This window comes from Mustela nigripes, chromosome 4, assembly GCF_022355385.1.
Source record: "Mustela nigripes isolate SB6536 chromosome 4, MUSNIG.SB6536, whole genome shotgun sequence".
Classification (NCBI taxonomy): domain Eukaryota; kingdom Metazoa; phylum Chordata; class Mammalia; order Carnivora; family Mustelidae; genus Mustela; species Mustela nigripes.
In genome coordinates, this window is record NC_081560.1 from 101,465,290 (window position 1) to 101,485,820 (window position 20,531).

A 20,531-nucleotide genomic window follows, 5' to 3' on the forward strand; every position below is an offset into this window, starting at 1 on the left:
TTTAAAGATTTTATTTATTTATTTATTTGACAGAGAGAGATCACAAGCAGGCAGAGAGGCAGGCAGAGAGGAGGAAGCAGGCTCCCTGCTGAGCAGAGAGCCCGATGTGGGACTCGATCCCAGGACTCCGAGATCATGACCTGAGCCGAAAGCAGCGGCTTAACCCACTGAGCCACCCAGGCGCCCCGACAGACCCTGCTCTTAACAGAGATCTTAAAGAAGGAAGAGAGCAAACAAGTCAACACATGAATAAATGTCAAGTGATAGTGTGCACTACCAAGATAATGAAGTGGGGTAAAGGGCATAGAGGGAGATTATAGGAGGGGGTGCTTTGGTTTTGAAGGGGTGGTGAAGGAAGGCCTCTCTGAGGAGGCAGCTTTGAACAAAGACCTGTATATACTGAGTAAATGACCCACACAGTTACATGGGGGCAAATGAGGCAGAAGGAGGCATTCTTTCAAAGGCTTCAAGGGAGGCAGATACCTGCAGGGCTTGGAAATAGTGGATATAATCATAAAACATGCAACAACATATGTCTTGTACTTAAATATGAAAGTCTTAGGGTAACTGGGTGATGGACATTAAGGAGGACAGGGGATTTAATGAGCACTGGGTGTTATAAGACTGATGAATCACTGAACTCCATCTCTGAAACTAATAATACATTATATGTTAATTAATTGAATTTAAATTTTTTTAAAAAGGCAATTTAAAAACAAGCAAGCAGAAAGGCCCAAGTATTAAAATAAAAACAACCATTTTGGTTGACTGCATTAAAAAAAAGAAGAAAACATAAAGCTGTCTGGTATCTCCCATCTCTCTCTTATCTTAAAACTTTTCTTCTTTATATAATACTTATCACTTAAATATTTTAAAACCACTTTTGTCTATAAAATTTAAAAACAGATATTTAATAAATAAATAAATAAGAGGGTAGGAAAATCTTTACCAAAGACTTCTTCACCAAACATTGAGGACTTCCAAACTTGGCTCTACTTCTGGTCACCTCTCCCACTGCGTACCTTTAAACTTCTAACTTTCCAAACAACTGGAAAGTACGTAAAACTTTGTACGTTTGCTACCTTTAAGCCTTTGCAAATCCTGTGTCCCTTGAGCTCCTCCCTACTGCCCACCTGTAAGTCTTCAAAGCTTTGAAGACCTGGGCATCTTATGAAGTCCTTTCTGATGCTATTGGTTAGATTATTTATTTTTTTTGCATCCTTTAAAATTCACCCATTTTAGTAAATGTCTATGAGTTTTGACCAACATACAGTCATATTACCACCACAAATCAAGATATAAAATAGCTCTATCATCCTCCTCCAAAATTACTTATGCTCCTTTGTAGTCAAACCTGACTCCCACTCCAGGCAACCGCTGTTTGCTTACTCTCTCAATAGTTTTGGCTTTTCCAGAAAGTCATATAAATGAAGTCATACAATATGTAGTGCATAAAAAATGCATTTTTTTATCTACGTTGTTACATGTACCAGTAATTTCTTTCTTTCTTCTTCTTCTTTTTTTACTAAGTAGCAGTAGTTTACTGTATGAATATACAGATATGTTTATCCATTTGACAAATGAAGAGCATTTCTCCTGCTCCCAGTTTGAATGAATTCATAATTTATTCTATTATGAATAAAGCTGCTATAGTCGTCATTGACTAGTTTTTGTGTAAATTAAACATGGTTCTTATTTAACTTGGGTAAATACCTGGGTATGAGTGCTGGGTCATATATTTAAGTGATTTGTTTGAGACTTACAGTAAATCATATGTTATGTTTGCTGGGTTTTATGTCACGCGTAGATTTAACTTTATGAGAAATTGCCAAACTGTTTACCACAGTGAATCCTGGAATGACTCTATGTACTATTGTGCATTCTCATGGCGTTCCACCAACATCTAGTTCTATCAGGTTTTCTTCTCACCAACATCTAGTACTATCAGGTTTTTCTCCTCCTTTTCATTATAGCCATTTTAACTGGTATGTTGTGGTATCTGTGGCTTCTACTTACATTTCCATAATGACTAGTGATGTTAAGGGCTGTTTCATGTGCTTATCTGCCATCTGTATATCTACACTGGCGCTGTGTCTATCCAAATCATTTGCGAACCTCTATTCGGTTGTTTTCTTATAGTGAGTTTTTAGAGTTCTTCATATATTTTTGATACTGAATTCATTTGTCAAATTTGTAATTTCCAGTCTGTAGCACGTCTTTTCATTTTCTTAAGAATGTCTTTCTAGGAGCTTGAAGTCTTAATTTTGATGAAGTCCAAATTATCAAAAAAATTTAATGTATCATTCTTCTGGCTAACACAAAGACACAAAGACTTTCTCCTATGCGTTCTCTCAGCGATTTAACAGTTGAAGGCTTAAAGTTTCAGTTACTTTATGTTCTCATTTGAATTAGTTTTTGTATATGGTGTAAGGTATGAATCAAGGTTCTTCTAAAAACATTTTTAGGTAGAGAGGCAGCCTCTCGAATGTGTATTCCACAGGCTGAATCAATTGCCCACAGTGAGGCAGAGGTATGCCAGGCTTGTATGTAAATATACCCAGACTTCACGCCCAGCTAATGTACCATCTGCTCTGGAAGCCATAATGAGCTTTTCCCCCTCTTTGCGTATGATATCCAATTGTTCCAACAAAAATTTATTGAGAATAACTTTTTTTCCCACTGAAATCCCTTTGTACCTTTGTGATATTGTCTCAATTGTTGCAGTTTTATAGTAAGTTTTAAAATCAGCTACTGTCAACCTTCCAACTTTTTTCCCTTCTTTTCCAAAACTGTAGTTCTGCCTTTACATAAAAGTTTTACCATAAACTTGTCAATTTCTAACAAAAAGAAAAAATCTGCCAGGATTTTGAATGGGATTACATTGACTCTATAGATTAGTTTGGGAAAAAAAGAAACAACTTGGGATAGTGAATCTTCACATTCATGAACATGATATATATCTTCATATGTTATTCTTTGATTTCTTTTATTCTGTCATTTTCAGTGTATGAATCTTGTTTTGTTAAATTTATACCTAAGTATTTTGTGATTTTTAGTGCTGCTGTAAATAGTATTTATTTTTTAGCTTCCACTTTTAAACTGTTTATTGCAAATATATAATTGATTTTTGTATATTGAGTCAGATTTTCTACATAGACCATAAGTCAAACATAAATAGAGATGGTTTCACTTCTTCCTTCTCAATCTAAAGTGCTTTATTCAACTTCCTTGCCTTATTGCACTGGTAGGTCTTCTGCTATGATTCTGACTTAGATTAGTGGGAACAGACATTCTTGCCTCATTTTTAATCTCAGGGAGAAAACACTGGGTCTTTAATATGAAAAATGATGTTAAATGTAGATTTTTTTTTTGCAGATACCCTTTATCAGGATGTGAATATTTTCTCCTATTCATATTTTGCTGAGATTTTTAAAAAATTATAAATGGTCTAGTTTTATCAAATGCCTTTTCTGAGTCTACTGATGTGATCATTTAAACTTTTCTTAAACTCTATTAATACAGTAATACCTTTCATTCCTAGGATAAACCTCACTTGGCCTTGCATTATCTTTTTTATATACTGATGATTCTAGTTGCTAAAATCTTATTAAAAATGTTTGCATTTATGCTCATGAAAGTTATTGGTAATTTTCTTATAATATTAAATGATTCCTAGCATAACTAATTTTATAAAAGTATTGTCTTTTTTTTTTAAGATTTTTATTGCTAGAGAGAGCGCATGCACGCAGGCTCAAGCAGTGGGGAGAGGCAAAGGGAGGAGACTCCCCACTAAGCAGGGAGTCTGATACAGGACTTGATCCCAGGACCCTGAGAGCATGAACCAAGCTGAAAGCAGACCCTTAACTGACTGAGCCACCCTGGCACTACATTGAGCATTCCATGCTCATGGATTGGAAGAATAAATATTGTTAAAATGTGTATACAGCCCAGAACAATCTATACTTTCAATGCCATCCTGATCAAAATTCCACCGGCATTTTTCTAAGTGCTAGAACAAACAATCCTAAAATTTGTGTGGAATCAGAAAGGACCCCAAATTGCTAAGGAAATGTTGAAAAAGAAAAACAAAACTGGGGCATCACATTGCCTAATTTCAAGCTTTACTACAAAGTTGTGATCACCAAGACAGCATGGTACTGGCACAAAAACACACACATAGACCAGTGGAACAGAGTAGAGAGCCCAGATATGGACCTGCAACTCTATGGTAAAATAATGTTCGATAAAGCAGGAAAAAATATCCAACAGAAAAAAGACAGTCTCTTCAATAAATGATGCTGGGAAAAATTGGACTCAACCATTCTCTTACACCATGCGCAAAGATAAACTCAAACTGGAAGAAACACCTCAACATGAGGCAAGAATCTATCAAAACCCTAGAGAAGAACATACGCAGTAACCTCTTCTACATCAGCCACAGCAACTTCTTTCAAGATGTGTCTCCAAAGGCAAAGGAAACAAAAGCTAGAATGAACTTTTGGGACTTCATCAAGATCAAAAGCTTTTGCACAGCAAAGGAAATAGTCAACAACACAAAGAGACAATCCACATAATGGGAGAAGATATTCACAAATGACACTAAAGACAAAGGGCTGATATCCAAGATCTATAAAGAACTCCTCAAACTCAACACTCAAAAAACAGATAAATCACGTCAAAAAATGGGCAGAAGACAGGAACAGACACTTCTCCAAAGAAGACATACAAATGGCTAACAGACACATGAAAAAATGTTCATCATCACTAGCCATCAGGGAGATTAAAATCAAAACCACATTGAGATACCACCTTACACCAGTCAGAATCGCCAAAATCAACAAGACAGTAAACAGCAAGTGTTGTAGAGGATGTGGAGAAAGGGGAACCCTTTTACACTGTTGGTGGGAATGCAAGTTGGTGCAGCCATTTTGGAAAACAGTGTGGAGATTCCTTAAGAAATTAAAAATAGAGCTACCCTGTGACCCTGCAATTGCACTACTGGGTATTTACCCCAAAGAAACAGATGTAGTAAAAAGAAAGGCCATCTTTCTTACCCCAATGTTCATAGCACCAACGGCCACAGTCACCAAACTGTGGATAGAAACAAGATGCCCTTCAACAGATCAATCGATAAAGAAGATATGGTCCATATATACAATGGAGTATTATGCCTCCATCAGAAAGGATGAATACCCAACTTTTTGTATCAACATGGACAGGACTGAAGGAGATTATGCTGAGTGAAATAAGTCAAGCAGAGAGAGTCAATTATCACACGGTTTCACTTACTTATGGAACATAAGGAATAACATGGAAGACATTAGGAGAAGGAAAGGAAAAGTGAAGTGGGGGAAATGGGAGAGGGAGACAAACCATGAGAGACTGTGGACTCTGAGAAACAAACTGAGGATTTTGGAGGGCAGAGACATGGGGAGTTAGGTGAGCCTGGTGGTGAATATTAAGGAAGGCACGTATTGCATGGAGCACTGGGTGTGGTGCATAAACAATGAATCTTGGAACACTGAAAAAATAAAATTAAATTTAAAAATAAAAATAAATAAATTAAGTAAAGTAAACATAAAATAAGTTAAATAAACTAAAAAATAAAATAAAATAATTTTGGAGGAACTTCAGGGGGTAAGGACATGAGGACGAGTGATGGACCACCACTCTGGGAGGGGAAAAGGAGATTTCAAATAGGAAGAATAACCTAATGTTTTTTAACCACTGTTTACAAGGATCAAAAAATTTAACAACACATTGGTGAGTATGGAAAAACAGGTGTATTCATACAATGCAAGAGGGAGAGAAAAACAGGCAACTTTTGTGGAGAACAACTTGGAAAGTACTTATGCAAATACTCTGTGGTCTAGTAAATCTGTTTCTAGAATGCATCCTACATAAATACACAATGAAAAGACTTAGGTTTACTGCAGCCTTACCTGTAATAGCAGAAAATCGCAAATAAGATACATATTGTTAATGCCTGGCTATGTACACTATGGTATGTCCTTACAATGAAATATCACACCACTATAGAAAAGAATAAGGAAGTTCTTTATGTATTTAAAGGGACTGAGCTCCAAGATAGATTTGTTAGGTGAGAAAAGCAAGACACAGATCAGTGTAACACAGTTTGTGCAAAAGAAGGAGGGGACAGCTGGAGAGAAAAGAAATATTTGTGGTATACATTTAGAATCTCTCTAAAAGGACAGCCAATAAACTAGTTAACTCTGTTTGCCTGGGAGCAATGAGAACCGGAATAGCTGGGAGGGAAGAGGACTTTTCAGAAATCTTCTCCCCTACCACCAAATTCTTTAAAATTTTGAATCATGTGGATATATTAGTTATCCAAAATAAAAACACTTAAACTAGATACATATATCCAAGGGATGCTCCAAGCAGACTGGAACTCTACAGCTTGTGGACTCTTTGCTTACTCCTATCTCCCTACCTGGGGGTCTCTCTACAGTGCCCAGAATCTTCTGCTGCCCCACCCTGAGGACCTCCTGCCCCTGACTGTCCAGTCCACTGACCCTAATCGTTTGACTCCTCACCCCTCCAGGCTACAACTCCTGCTTCCACTCCCACTTTCTGGCCAAGCTATAATCCGGTTTCCACTGCCACGACTCTCTGCTTCATCACAGACCATCTTTTCATTGATAAATTCAAGGCCTTTTTCCCAGCCGCATTCCCCTGGACCTCAGACATATTTAAAACTTAATTGGACTTTCCCTCCTTTCTTGGCTTCTCTCATCTCATACTGAGGTTTTCTTTCTTTCTTTCTTTCTTTTAATTAAAAGATTTTATTTATTTATTTGACAGAGAGGTCACAAGTAGGCAGAGAGACAGGCAGAGAGAGAGGGGGAAGCAGGCTCCCCAATGCGGGGCTCGATCTCAGGGTCCTGGGATCATGACCTGAGCTGACAGATGTTTAACCCACTGAGCCACCCAGGCGCCCAAGGTTTTCTTTTCACACTTCACCACTTTCCTTCTTCACTCTGCCCTCTGGATGTACGTACTTCCCAGGATCAATCCTTGTCCCTCTGTTCTTTTCTCTTCCCCATATCCCTGGATTTCAGGGACAGGGGATCCCTTCATTCCTAAGGTTTCCATGACCACCTTTATGCTGAGGACTCCAAAATCCCGAGCTGTGAGCCATCCTTTCCTCCAAGCTCCAGCTAAGAAGAAATGCCAGCTGGTCATTTTCAATTTCCACCTGGCCATCTCACTGTGACCTGGATCACAATCTTCTGTGCCAGGTGCCAACCATCCACCCCACCTGGCTGGCTCTGCTTTGATCTTCTGGGCAAAGGCCAGTGGCTCCACGAATTCCCTAAGGGACCCAGCTTGAAAGGCTAGAAGTCCTTGGAGTCGTTCATGTATTCAACAGACTTCCTCTGAGATCAGACTAGCTGAGGCTGAAAATCCCTCCCCACCCTTCTACTCCAGCTAGACTCTGACCCACAGCAAGTCTTCCCTGAAATTTTCTGATGTGTGATTTCCTTCCTCTGTATTTTAACTAGTCCGTCTAAGTTCTGGATTGCATGACAAGACTACTAAACAGTTTCTGAACCATCCGCTCACTTCACTAAATGATGACCACCATTTGCTGAGTACAAACAAGGTATGAGGCATCACACCAGGTGCTACGGGTATGCTAAGATGAGTAAGATACAGAGAGAGCTATATTAGATGTCAGAAAATGGCAAGTAACAAAAAAAAGAGGAGTTAATGAGAAGGAGGTATCACTTCCAGAAAGAAAGACCTGAGAAACTTTTCATGTCTTAGAAATGAACTGCATTGACAACATTAGCTGAGCTGGGCACCTGGGTGGCTCCATTGGTTAAGCCATTGCCTTTGGCTCAGGTCATGATCCTGGAGTCCTGGGATCGAGTCCCGCATTGGGCTTCCAGTTCTGTGGGGAGTCTGCTTCTCCCTCTGACCGTCTCCCCTCTCATGCTCTCTCTCTCACTCTCTCTCTTTAATAAATAAAGTCTTAAAAAAAAAAAAAAAAAGATTGGCTGAACTTCTTATGCACAAGAAGACGGGCATTAAGAGAGTCAGACATCAGCGCTCACACGACCATTCTGCCCCCAATACCCCATGCCTTGAACAAGCTACTTAACCCTCATTTCCTTCACCTACAAAACAGAGGTGATAATAGCATCTTGCTCATAGGTGTCTTGTAAGGATTCAATTGTGCACAGCGTGGAGTACTGTGCAGCAGATTAACTCTATGTTTTATCTTGAAAATGTAGTCCTGAGTGGAAAAAATAAGAACGAGAACAAGCTAAAACCATAACACAGTAATACAATTAGTGAAATTAAAAGTATACTACACCGTGGTTGCCAGGGGCTCACGGTGAGGAGCAACAAAAGCAAGGAGTATTTCAGAGTGAGGGTCTAAATGCTGATTGTGGTAATGGCTATGCAAACTGAAACATGTGCTTTAATTCACACAACTTGTGCACCAAAAAAAACAAAAACAAAAACAAAAAACACATTTTATGAAATGTAAATGTAAAGAGTATTTGTACAAAAACAGTAACATATACTTTCATGAATACACGGAAACAAGAAGGTAATCATTTAATCCAATAGGACAATAGCATAGTTGTCTTGGGAAGGGGAGAACAAGGATAAAGACCACAAGGAATCAGAAAATAAATACAAGAGAGGAGCCCTGCACACACCAGCAAGGACCACACGTCACAAATCGGGGCTGAGGAGTACCTTCTATGCTTGAGGTGTCCTCCTCTGCCCCCCAAGAGGGAGAGAGAATGACCTAGAGGAGGGTAAGGAAAGGAAAGGAGAGTAAGTACTGGAAGTGAAGAAGGGACAAGGAGGCAGGAAGTCAAGCAAGAAAAAGAAAAATTTGGAAGGTATTATGGTCTCACTTACCGGTAAATCCCATGAGTACAAGTACCGTATCTATAATTTTTTTTGCCATTAAAGCCATCAAGCTGAGTCTAAAGTCTGGTACAGTGTACTGTTACACTTCCACTTTAGTGACTAAATCAAGAAAACAGGATTTACAGCATGGAGCTTGGGAAAGGAGGGAGGGGGAGGTCAAGCTTCCAGGCCACGCACACAGGTGACTGTGGTGCCATTCCTGAGAAGCCTATTTGGGGCAGCCGAAAAATAGCAGGTCTACTTGTTTTGGAAAGAGTTGGAGCACCTGGAGAACCTCTCAGTGGAGACGAGCAATCCAGGCTTCTCATGTGCAGATCTGGAGGTGGGGAGTAGGATGTGGTCGAACAAATCCACTGGGGACATTCCTGAGCATACGACTAACAAAAACTGTGGGATCAGATGAGCAGCCCGGGATGATGGGCAGGAGGAGGAGTATCCTGGGAAACAAAGTTTTCAAAAGCAGACAGAACACAAGCCTAAAAGTCTGAGAAGTGAGTAGAGAGCTAGGCAGAAACCCTGGGACGACATGGGAACTACTTGAAGAACACGGCCAACAGGGTCAAATGCTTCAAAAGGGAACTTTCCCCCAAATATGGCAATAGGGATGCTACTGGTGACCCTTCCTTGCAAAGTTTTGGTGGAACAGTGAGAACCAAGTCGGACTACAATGAAGCTGACATAAAAGGGAAGTGAGAAAGTGGTCTCAGACACTGAAGGATGGGTGTATAAGGCAGAAGAGGAGTCGGGACAGTTAAAGGGGAACCCAAGGCCTAGCGACGTTTTCAAAGGTTGAGAGGAAAAAGCCATCCAAGAAGGAAGGGTCAAAGTGACAGGAAAGAAGGGGTAACTGATGAGTGGGGGGACTGTTACCAGGCCAGACTGTATAAGCTTCTATCAATGCAAAGTTTCTAATTTTTCTTCAGAACTCCTAAGACCATGAGAATTTGAGTGAGTCACAAGGCCCTTCACATAAGGGGTCAGAGGCACCAGAAAGTGCTTAAAAGAAGTCAGCCCTAAAGTGGGGAAGGCCAGTAGGCTAGTTGGATCAGTCAGTAGGAGACTCACTTTGGACTTTTACCATTTTGTGGCTTTTGAGCTTTGTACTATGTATGTGTATTGAGATTATTACAAAAATAATTTTTTAAAAAATTATTATTTAAGATGAATTTCACTAAGAAAGATACCTGACTGCAGTAGTTTGAGAATGACTTGGAGAGAGGAAGATATGGAGAAATTAACTACGGACATCTCTTTCAAGAAGCCTCCCTTTGAAAGACACGAGAAAAACAGGATTATAGTAGCTTGACAAAATGTCACGTGTGGTTTTTTCTGAAGAAAGTAAGAACTAAAGCATTTTGAGGGGAGCCTGCATGGCTCAGTTGGTTAAGCAGCCGACTCTTGGTTTTAGCTCAGGTCAGGATCTCAGGGTCCGGGGATCAAGCCCCACGTCCGGCTCTGTGCTCAGTGGAGAGTCTGCTCGAGAATTCTCCCTCTCCCTCTTCCCCCACCTGTGCTCTCTCTCTATAAATAAATAAATCTTTAAAAAAAAGAAAATAAAGCCTTTGGAAATATGAGTCAGAATGAGTCCGCAAAAATGAGGCTAACAATGCAGCTGGTAAAGGAGATAATTAGGGAGGCAGGGTGAGGTCTGCAGAGGCAACAGAATTTGCCATTCGGAGTATGGACAGGGGTTTCTAGGGACACTGGATACGACAGGCCCACTCTCCTTTCTTCTTCCTCTATCCAGCCCAGGCATGGGGGTAAGGTACTTCAAGGGCGACCTGATTAGTCCAAGCCAATTGGTAAAATCTTAGCTCCTCTAACCCAATAACTAGTCCAGGAGTGGGCATGTGGCATAATTCTTGCCCCTAAGACCTATGCCACTAAGACCTAAGGAGGCAGTAGGTGTTACTTCACAAAACAGAGGTCCCTGCTTATCTGGGAGAGCTGCAGGAAGCTGTCTTCTTCTCCTGCTCAAAGTGAATGAGGAAGCACGTCGCCTCAACTGTGGCTGGCAGCCATCGTATAGCCATCAGGGGCATCGTCTCCAGAGGAAAGCTAACATCTGGACGAAGAGCAGAGAGATGACATGATCCTAGATCATGAGGATCGCCGGGCCAGTGGATCAGCCGGCCCTGAAGCCTGCCCTCCACTGGGACTTCCCAGATGAAAAACACATGATGTTGGGTTTTTCTACACTCACATCCTGGAGCTCTCTCACTAATAAACATCCCTTTCACTGTGACAAGAGGAGTAAGGCGAATGGGAAGGCAGGAATTGAGAGAGATGATGTCTGATGGTTCTCATTTTTCTCTGTAAAGTAGGAAGTGGTCCAGGTACTAAGAGTGAGGAAGGAGCAGGGAGGAATGAGAAGACGGGAACTGGCCGTTCAGGGCAATGGGAAAGGGGGCCGCCTGCAGCTCCGTGGAGGCCGGGGATGCTGTGCTGAGCACCCCACGAGGGTCTGGACACATTCACCAGCTGTCAACAGCATGAAGCTGTGCCACTCACCCAAGACCACTGTCCTGGGTCCGCCATGTGGCTCAACAGAAGAGGAAAAGCAGTTGGGGACATCGGACCAAGGGTGATCCTCTCCTCTTGGAGAGGAGTAAAGGCAGGAAGGAGCTGATCAGTCAGGGAAAAACAGAAGGGCAAAGTGACTGGAAATCTCAGCAGATCAAAGAACAGGGATAGTACAACTGAGAGCCCCTAGGAGACAATGCAGAGAAATGTCGTAGTAAGCAGATGTTAAATGTCCCCAGAATAACACAAAGGAAGGCTCTAGGCCCAGCACCCTTACACCCTGCTGCCCACTCAAGCCCCAGCCCTTCGGTGTTATTTCAGCTTGAGGTACAATCAGTAAATTCCAATCTAACTGAAGCCGGTCAGACACAGATAAGAACGCAGAAGGGCCCAATTTTTCCATATCGCCCAGAGCCATGTACACGTTGGCAGGCGGGAAGGGAAACGTTTTCAAGTCTGTGCCAATGTTTTTGAAAGTTGTGTAGGGAGAGAAGAAACTCAGTGAAGGAAGAGGAAAAATGCAAGAAAAGCATTCCGTACACCGGTCCTTTGAAAGCACTCACCTCTGCATTCATCTTGTTCTCCTACTTCCGTGGCTGTGAAGACAAAAGCAGAGGTTAGGACACCTGCCCCAGACTCCATGCAGACACTCCCTTTGCCATCCCACTTTCTCCCACACCTTGTTGTTTTTTTTTTTTTTTTTAAGATTTCATTTATTTTAGAGAGAAAAAGAGCGCACGAGTGGGAGGGGGAGGGGGAAAGAGAGGGAGAGAAGGAGAATCTCAAGCAGACTCACAACTGAGTACAAAGCCTACCATAGAGCTTGATCCCATGACCCTGAGATCATGACCCCAGCCAAAACAAAGAGCTAGACGCTTAACCCACTGAGCCACTCAGGCGCCCATCTCCCACACTACCTATCATCCCACTGGCCCTATCGTCCCCAAATGCCTCCACCACGTTTACCCCGCCAGTAATGGTACCCAGGCCAGTGTCTGATTCTGAGGCTGGTGGAGGCTGGGATGTCATTTGCCAATGATGTTTCTAAAGAAGGACATTTCCAACCCTGAAGGTCTGTCCCCTATATTGGAAGAGTGACTGTAACTATAATGCCTATGTGTACTTAAAAGAATGGTGCTTGTCTCAAAGTTGGTGCTTGGAAGGGATAGCTTTGGATCTGCCTTTCTTTTTTTTTCTTCCCCCCCATGAGGCTCAAACTCATGACCTCCTGAGAACAAGAGTTGAATGTTTAACTGACTGAGCCACCCAGGAGCCCCAGATCTGCCTTGCTTGTCTCTATACAAGAAAGGCAGTAGGAAAAACATCTTTTTCTTCCTCCTAGCTGACTTTCCAGAGGACTTAAATGTATTATGTTAAAAGAACAGTTTAACAGGCTACTTTGAACCCACAGCATGAAGAAGGAGGAAAGAAGGAGCAAACAGGCACATAGGAGAGACATGAGAACTCAGAGTAGAACTGAGAGGCCTATAAAAATGAGCCTTCTCATTCACTTGTCAGCGCTGTTAGAACTGCCCCTTTATTTCAACTAAGACTCGGGCAGGCAATGGCAGGGTGACTGCATGACTAGAGGTGACAGAGAGAGAACTAAAGCTTCTCCAGCCCCTCCATCAGAGTGGGATGTCTAGGAAGCCGACACACAGGATGCCCAGAGCTGGAGGGGAGGGAAGAGGGCCCTCCAGGTCCTCTGGGAAGGGAAGGCAGTGGTGGCCTCCGTCCTTGGACCTATCCTTGCATTTGATCTTATTCTGCTTCAAAATATAGAAAGGGTTGGACATCCTAATGATAACCACAAATGAGAAGAACAAAATCAAGAACACCCTTTATTAAAAATAACAAACACAAACAAACAAAGCAATTGACTCCTGACAGCCCTAGGAACATTTGGGATGGTCACCTGGGCTGTGTGTTGAAAATAACCCATTTTCAGTTATTCCCTTCCCTTCCCTCTTCTCGTTCCTCCTTTGTGCTTTGAGATGGGGCCTCATGACCTAACCGACCCGGCACGCATGCCGTCTTTCCGTTAATAACCCAGAGCCTTTTCATGATTCCTGAAAAACATGAAAAGGGAACCTGTAGAAGACAGACCTAAAAAGGAGGGAGTTACAAAGCAGGTAAGCTTTCCTCTCAGATCTCAGGAAGTCAGGATGCATGTAATGTCTTCCTATGCATTAAATATCTCAGAAGGACAATGAAGACACTAATAGCAAAGTTGGGGGGGGGGAGCTAGAACTAGGTGAGGATGTGTGTTAAGCAGCAGCCTGGACTATAGGGTGTCCCCAAAAAACACCCCCCTGGTTGCTCTCTCCTGCAGATGCCCTACCCAAAAGTCTATAGTGTTTTACTCATATTCTTAAGAACTTAAAGCTTCCCTTAGAGCTTACATGTGGGTGGTAAAGTCAGGTAACAAAATGCACAAATCCAAGGAGGATAATAACAGCTGTGAGCCTACTTGTATCGAACTACTTGATATCAACACTAACCCACAGACCCTCTGCAAAAAAGCTAACACCAATTCTATTTTCCAGATGGGATCCCTGAAGTTCAGCGTGGGTAAAAGCATTTGGTCTTCCAGTCTCAGCACTGCAGCACTGCACTGTGATTTTTCAGACTTTCTGGTTCTAGAGCCAAACCCCCGAGTACTCCAGAGACCTCTACAGATCCTGTCTTACACTCCCTCAGACAGTGACTATGACAAACAGGAGAACTGGTGTTGGTCCTGCTAAGGGACCAGTCCAAACAGCTTCCTCATCTGTAGGCTGAATGACTGGATTTTGTCCCTAAGGTCCGTTTCAGCTCTAAAATGTTCTCTGATTTCCACAAAAGGGAATTCAGGAGACTCTTTTTTTTTTTTTTTTTTTTTAAGATTTTATTTATTTATTTGACAGAGAGAAATCACAAGTAGATGGAGAGGCAGGCAGAGAGAGAGAGAGAGAGAGAGGGAAGCAGGCTCCCTGCTGAGCAGAGAGCCCGATGCGGGACTCGATCCCAGGACCCTGAGATCATGACCTGAGCCGAAGGCAGCGGCTTAACCCACTGAGCCACCCAGGCGCCCTCAGGAGACTCTTAAAACAAGAACAACGCTCAACCTCATTTATGATCGCAGAATGCAAATTATTATTTCACAAAGACGCTCCCATCAGACTTCCAGAGATCGAAATGTTAGCCATGGTACGGCGGTGGTGAAAGGGTGGGGAAGAACACGCTCTCTGACATTATTGGGAGCCTACAGATGGGGATCGGCTCTGTAAGAGGGCAGTCTGCATCTATGACAATTCCAAATGCACACAACCCCTGACCCAGCAATTCTGCTGCTTCCAATTATCTCCAGTGCCCGCATCACATTCAAGAGAAATCATTAAATTGTCCTGAGTCCTTTGTCCTTGTTGAAACATTGCTACTTGCCTTTCCTTTGAAATGAGAACTTCCAGGAGAGTTTTCCTATCAAAAACGTCTACAAAACACTGTTTATAAACTGCTTCCCCACAGAATCCGGGAAAGCGAAACAAAAGAAGACATAGAATGACCTGGAGAAATGCGCGTGTGTGAGACAGAAGCTCACTGAGAAATCCTATCTCACAATCATCATATGATCTCTCTGATATGAGGAATTTGAGAGGTGGGTGGGGGGTTGTGGGGGGTAGGGAAGGGAAAAATGAAACAAGATGGGATTGGGAGGGAGACGAACCATAAGAGACTTAATCTCACAAAACAAACTGAGGGTTGCTGGGGGGTGGGGGGTAGGGATGGGGTGGCTGGGTGGTGGGACATTGGGGAGGGTATGTGCTATGGTGAGTGCTGTGAAATGTGTAAGCCTGATGATTCACAGACCTGTTTCCCTGGGGCAAATAACACATTATATGTTAATAAAAATAATTTTTAAAAGTAAATTAAAAAAAAAAAGAAATCCTATCTCATTAGGCATCAGTGGTCTACTACCTAGGATCAATTACTCTCATGTATAAAGCACATTCAACTGAGGTATCCTGGCCAGATCCTTCAGCTGGGGTATCCTTCCCATGCTCCTTCCCCTCCAGCTTTCAATTCCCCTTATAATAAGATGGCACCGCCAAGAGGTACAACCCCCCCCACCTCACCCCCCCACCCCCGCCAGGAGAGAGCTGGCTCTGCCTTTCTACACTCTCCCAGCTCATCACACTGTTCTCCTCCTCCCCACTGTCCTGCCAAGACTAATTAAAGTTTGAAAAGAACCCAGGGAGAATTTTATTCTATATTTTAATATATTCTTAAATATCTAAGACCTGGGGCGCCTGGGTGGCTCAGTGGTTTAAAGCCTCTGCCTTCAGCTCAGTTCATGATCCCAGAGTCCTGGGATTGAGCCTCGAGTCGGGGTCTCTGCTTAGCAGGGAGCCTGCTTCCTCCTCTCTCTCTCTGCCTGCTTGTGATCTCCATCAAAAAATAAATAAAATCTTTTTAAAAAATTAATTTAAATATTTAAGACCTAATCCTATAGCAAGAAATTTAGGTTTATTTGTTTCAAGGGTTTAATATTTAAATGGTCAAACATTAAAAACCTTTACGTTTCTGACTGTTGATATTATGTTTAGAAACATTTATAGATACACTTTTATTTTTTAGATTTTTAACCTTTTTATTTTTGTATTTTAATCCATCTAAGTTGTATTTTGGTGTATGGCATGAGATAAGACTTCATCTGTATTTTTTTCCCTTTTCCCTCAAATAGTTGAGTTGTTCCCAAATCATTAATGGACTATTTCACCATTTCCCCCATGACTCATTCATAAGATCTTATGATCTTATTCTTTTTTTTTTTCACTTTTTCTGCTGTGTCATTGACCTTTAGTCCCATGCCTATAATACATTGTTTATATGACTATGGCTTTACAATGTGTTTTTGTTTTCCGGTAGCTCAAGTTCTCTCATTAACTTGTGGAGTATTCCTATCTATTCTTGCTTGCTCGGGCTTCCAGATTAATTTTAGAACATCTTTGTCAAGTTAAAAAAAAATAAAAGCAAAAAAATCCAGTTTTACTGGGACTGTGCCTATAACTGTATCAAACTTGTATATTAATGTGAATTCATTGGTCTTCCCATCCAGAAATATATGGTATTTCTGTCTAGGATCAAGTATGTAAAAAAATGAAAAACAAAAAACAAAAAACCAGAAGAATCTTGAGTGAGTTCCTGAATTACCACATAATGACAAATGATAGTTCAGGCTGCAGTGGTTCACTAGACAGCTAAAGAAAAAGAATCAACACTTTTGCATAAAAACCCTGCTTAAAGCAATTTAAAGTAGGTTTCTCCTTTCCCCACATCTACTGCAGCAGATCTACCAAACAGTACTGGAGTTTGAGCTTTGACCCCAAAATATGATGCACTAAGGTCTCTTCAGACAAGCTATCATTCTGGGAGATAACAGCCTGCCCATGACTCAAGAACCCAGAATCCTATACCTGGCATGGGCACCCACCACCAACCTGACCAAGGCCAAGGTACATGCGTTGGTTTCTGCACCACAAAAAGAAAAAAAAGAAAGGGCACAGATGAACTTAGACATAGTTAGATAACACCTAGGCTCTTTTTTGGTGCTGACATGCTGTAATTCTAACCCACTTTACTTCTCCTTTTTTGTTCTCCTTTGGTTTAGCTTTCTCAGTGTTTATCTTGGTTCACTGGAGGTTATTAACTTTTCTGGTTCTCTCAGGGGCACCGACACAAGGAAACTGGGACAAGGCTGGAGTTGTCAGAGCCAGGGAAGCAGCTGCCATTGAAACTAAAACATACAAAAGGGCTGAAGAGGGAAAGCTTTCCTGGATACTCTCTCCAAATCTAAGCTACTCTCTTCCCCTCCCAACCTTCCTGCCACTACTACTTGCTCTGTTCCTCTTTATCAGCATTTTGAAACATTCTCCCTTTTCTTGAAAGTACCACTTTTCAACATTGTAGTCATGATGACTAATACAGATTATTTGTGGTGTTTTAAGATTTTATTTTTAAGTCATCTTTACACCCAACATGAAGCTTGGGCTCACAATCCCAAGATCAAGTCACATGTTCCACTGACCAGACCAGCAAGGAGCCCTTATTTGTGGTTTTCTATGATCCGCAATTCTGTTTTCTATTGGAATTCATGATAAATGATAAAGCATTAATTACCGAAAAAAAAAAAAAAAGAAAGTGATCTTGATGTTGATAGATATGATAGGAAAAAATGAGATAACAGGAGTCAAAAATATTCTTATTAAGGAACAAATCTCTAGTGTACTCAAATTTATAAGGGTATGCTTCTGGGTTTTTTTTAAAGCAACTTAATTAATTCAAATAATTACAAACAGTATGCAACTCCGCTTCAAAACTGGGTTGAGATCAGAACATTCTGGGGCCCATAGGTGTTGTTAGACATTGATCTCCCAGAAAGACGGGAACCGTGGTTCCCTGTTACTGAAAGACTGGTTCTTCCTGCTGGAGAGCTACAGGAACCCATGAACTCCACAGCATGACTAACAAGTCAGGGAGGAGAACTGAACACAAACCTTCCACACAAGAAGAATGTGTAGGAGTAACCTGTGTTTCTAACATGTTAAAAGCTCTTATAAACAGAGAATAAAGTGATGGTAGCCAGAGGGGAGGTGGGGAGAAGTCTCTAGCATGCCCTACTTTCCAGATGACCAAACTATGTAACTAACCAAGTTTACCTTCCTAAAAACAAATATGAGACCCATAGAAACCTGTGCTGTGCTGTCAGATAGCCACAGACACATATGGTTATGGATGCTAGTTAATTAAATATAGAACGTTTCCACTATCACAGAAAGTTCTGTCGGACAGCACTGACACACTTACTCTTTTTTGCGCCCAGACTTATTTTCTGTTCTTACATTCTCTGTTCCCAGTAACTAGACAGGTATATGTATATGTATGTATTTCTGACTATTCTACGCGGTTTTGTTGTGAACTTCCTTAATTCCTTCGTCCAACAACTCATGGTTATCAGCACCTGGAAAGATCTTTGTATATATTTAACCCTGCTGTTGCTGGGAGCTCAGCCTTAGTTTTTTAGTGTCCTTAATTCATGCAACTCTCACAAGGGTCTATGAAATACCCGTACTTTCCGGCTTCCCAAGAGGAAAGCGCGGCCAGGAGAGGTTCAGGGTCTTGCGCATGATTCGTACTCAAGGAGCAGAACCCCGGCCACGCCGAGTCGCGTGGACCGAGCTGTCAGCCCACGTTCGCGCTACCGCGACAGAACCACGGGCTCAGCCCTGGCCCTTTAGACTACGCTGTGCACTTACACAGCTCCGGCCGACTTACGTCTACATTGCAACTGAAACCATAAACACTTTTAAAATAAAACAGATTTAATTTTTTTGAACAGTCTGCTTTTTGGCTATTTGAGGGAGGCCCTTCCCGGGAGGGCTTGCCCCGATGCCCGGCCAGCCAAGCCTCGGGACGGCCCGCTCCCCTCCGGACCCAGTGGAGCTGGAGAGGAGGCGCCCAGGAGGCGCCTGGGGGTTTGGGCCTTGGGCCCGAGACCGCAGGGCGGAGCCCGATCTCTCGCTGGCCAAGTTTTCCAAGCTCCTGCTCAAAGGTTTTCTTAAAAGCTGCCCGCGACCCCCATTCCCTCCTCCGCCGCGCGCCTTACCTGCAGCTGGGCACAACGCTTGGCTCCCCGCAGTCTCCGAGCTGCCGCCAGCCCGGCCCCTGAGGCAGGCGCGCGCTCCGATTGGGCGAGGCGCGCGAGGCAGGAAGAATCGCTGAGGGGCGGGGAGAGCGCAGGTGGGGGGTGGAGAGAGGAGAGCCCCGCCCCAGAGTCCGGCGCCGCAGGGCTGGCTGTGAAGCGGCCTGACGGCGGAGGGACTCTTCTTGCTCCCCCATGGGGAATCTGGGAAAGACTGTAGCCCCAGATTTGTGAGGCCTCCGCGCTGGGGTCCGGGGAGGCGAGGTGGTTGGGCCCTCTGTGCTCTGCGCCTTTTCTGGGCCGCACCCCCAACAGGCGAATCCGCGCGGTCCTCTTTGGCTCCAGATCAAAGAGCAGGCAAAACACTTTTTTGTTTTTGTTTTTAATTTCTTTTTCTGTCGCTGTGGTAATACACATAACATAAAATTTACCATCTTAATAATTTTAAGCGCACAGTTCAGTGATATCAAGTACATTCACATTGTTGTGCACTGATCACCACGATCCCTCCATCGTGTTCATTTTGTGAAACTGAAACTCTCCACTCGTTAAACAGTAAGTGCCCCTTATCCCCTGGCAAAGTATAGTTTTTTCCTTTACGATCCCATTGCTCTTAAGGACCTCCTATAAGTGGAATCACACAGTATATGTCTTTTAATGACTGGCTAATTTTAATGACTGGCAAAATTCATCCATATCACCTAGTTGCAGAATTTCCTCCCTTTTAAAGGCTAAACATTTAAGGTTTATCCGTTCATCCACTGATGGACACTTGAATTGCTTCCACAGTTTAGCTGTTGTGAATAATATTGCTATGAAAAGGGGTGTGCAAACACCTGAGACCCTACTGTTTTCCATGACTCTACCACTTGACATTTCCACCAGTAACGCACAAAGAGTTCCCATTTCCCCGAGAAAACACTCCTTACACTCATTTTCCCTTTTCTTGATGGTAACCATCCCGATGGGTATGAGGTTGCATCTCACAATAGCTTTAATTTGCATTTCCCTGATAATGTTGGACACCTTTTTGTGACCATGTTGGTTATTTGTATCTCTTTTGGAGAATCTTCAAGTCATTTTGAATCAAATTGGATGGTGTTGAGTTCTAGGAGTTCTCTATATATTCTGGATATTAATCCGCTATTAGATATATGATTTGCAATATTTTGTCCCATTCTGTGAGTTACGTTTTTACCCTGATAATAGTGTCTTTTTTTTTTTAAAGATTTTATTTATTTATTTGACAGAGAGAGATCACAAGTAGGCAGAGAGGCAGGCAGAGAAAGAGAGGGAGAAGCAGGCTCTCTGCTGAGCAGAGAGCCCGATGCGGGACTCGATCCCAGGACTCTGAGATCATAACCTGAGTGAAGGCAGCAGCTTAACCCACTGAGCCACCCAGGCACCCGAT

General features: G+C 42.5%; 1 protein-coding gene across 1 annotated transcript in view; it reads right to left on the minus strand.

The window, feature by feature from the left end:
• The window catches only part of BLVRA (biliverdin reductase A), a 38,417-nt gene extending 19,225 nt beyond the window's left edge, over positions 1-19,192 (minus strand). Inside the window, exons 1-2 of the mRNA XM_059397210.1 lie at positions 19,085-19,192; positions 12,003-12,035 (exon numbers count right to left, since the gene is read on the minus strand). Of these exons, the coding sequence (XP_059253193.1) occupies positions 12,003-12,014 (12 nt within the window). The 5' untranslated portion in view covers positions 12,015-12,035; positions 19,085-19,192. The remainder of the gene's footprint in view (positions 1-12,002; positions 12,036-19,084) is intronic.
• Positions 19,193-20,531: the final 1,339 nt, after the last annotated feature.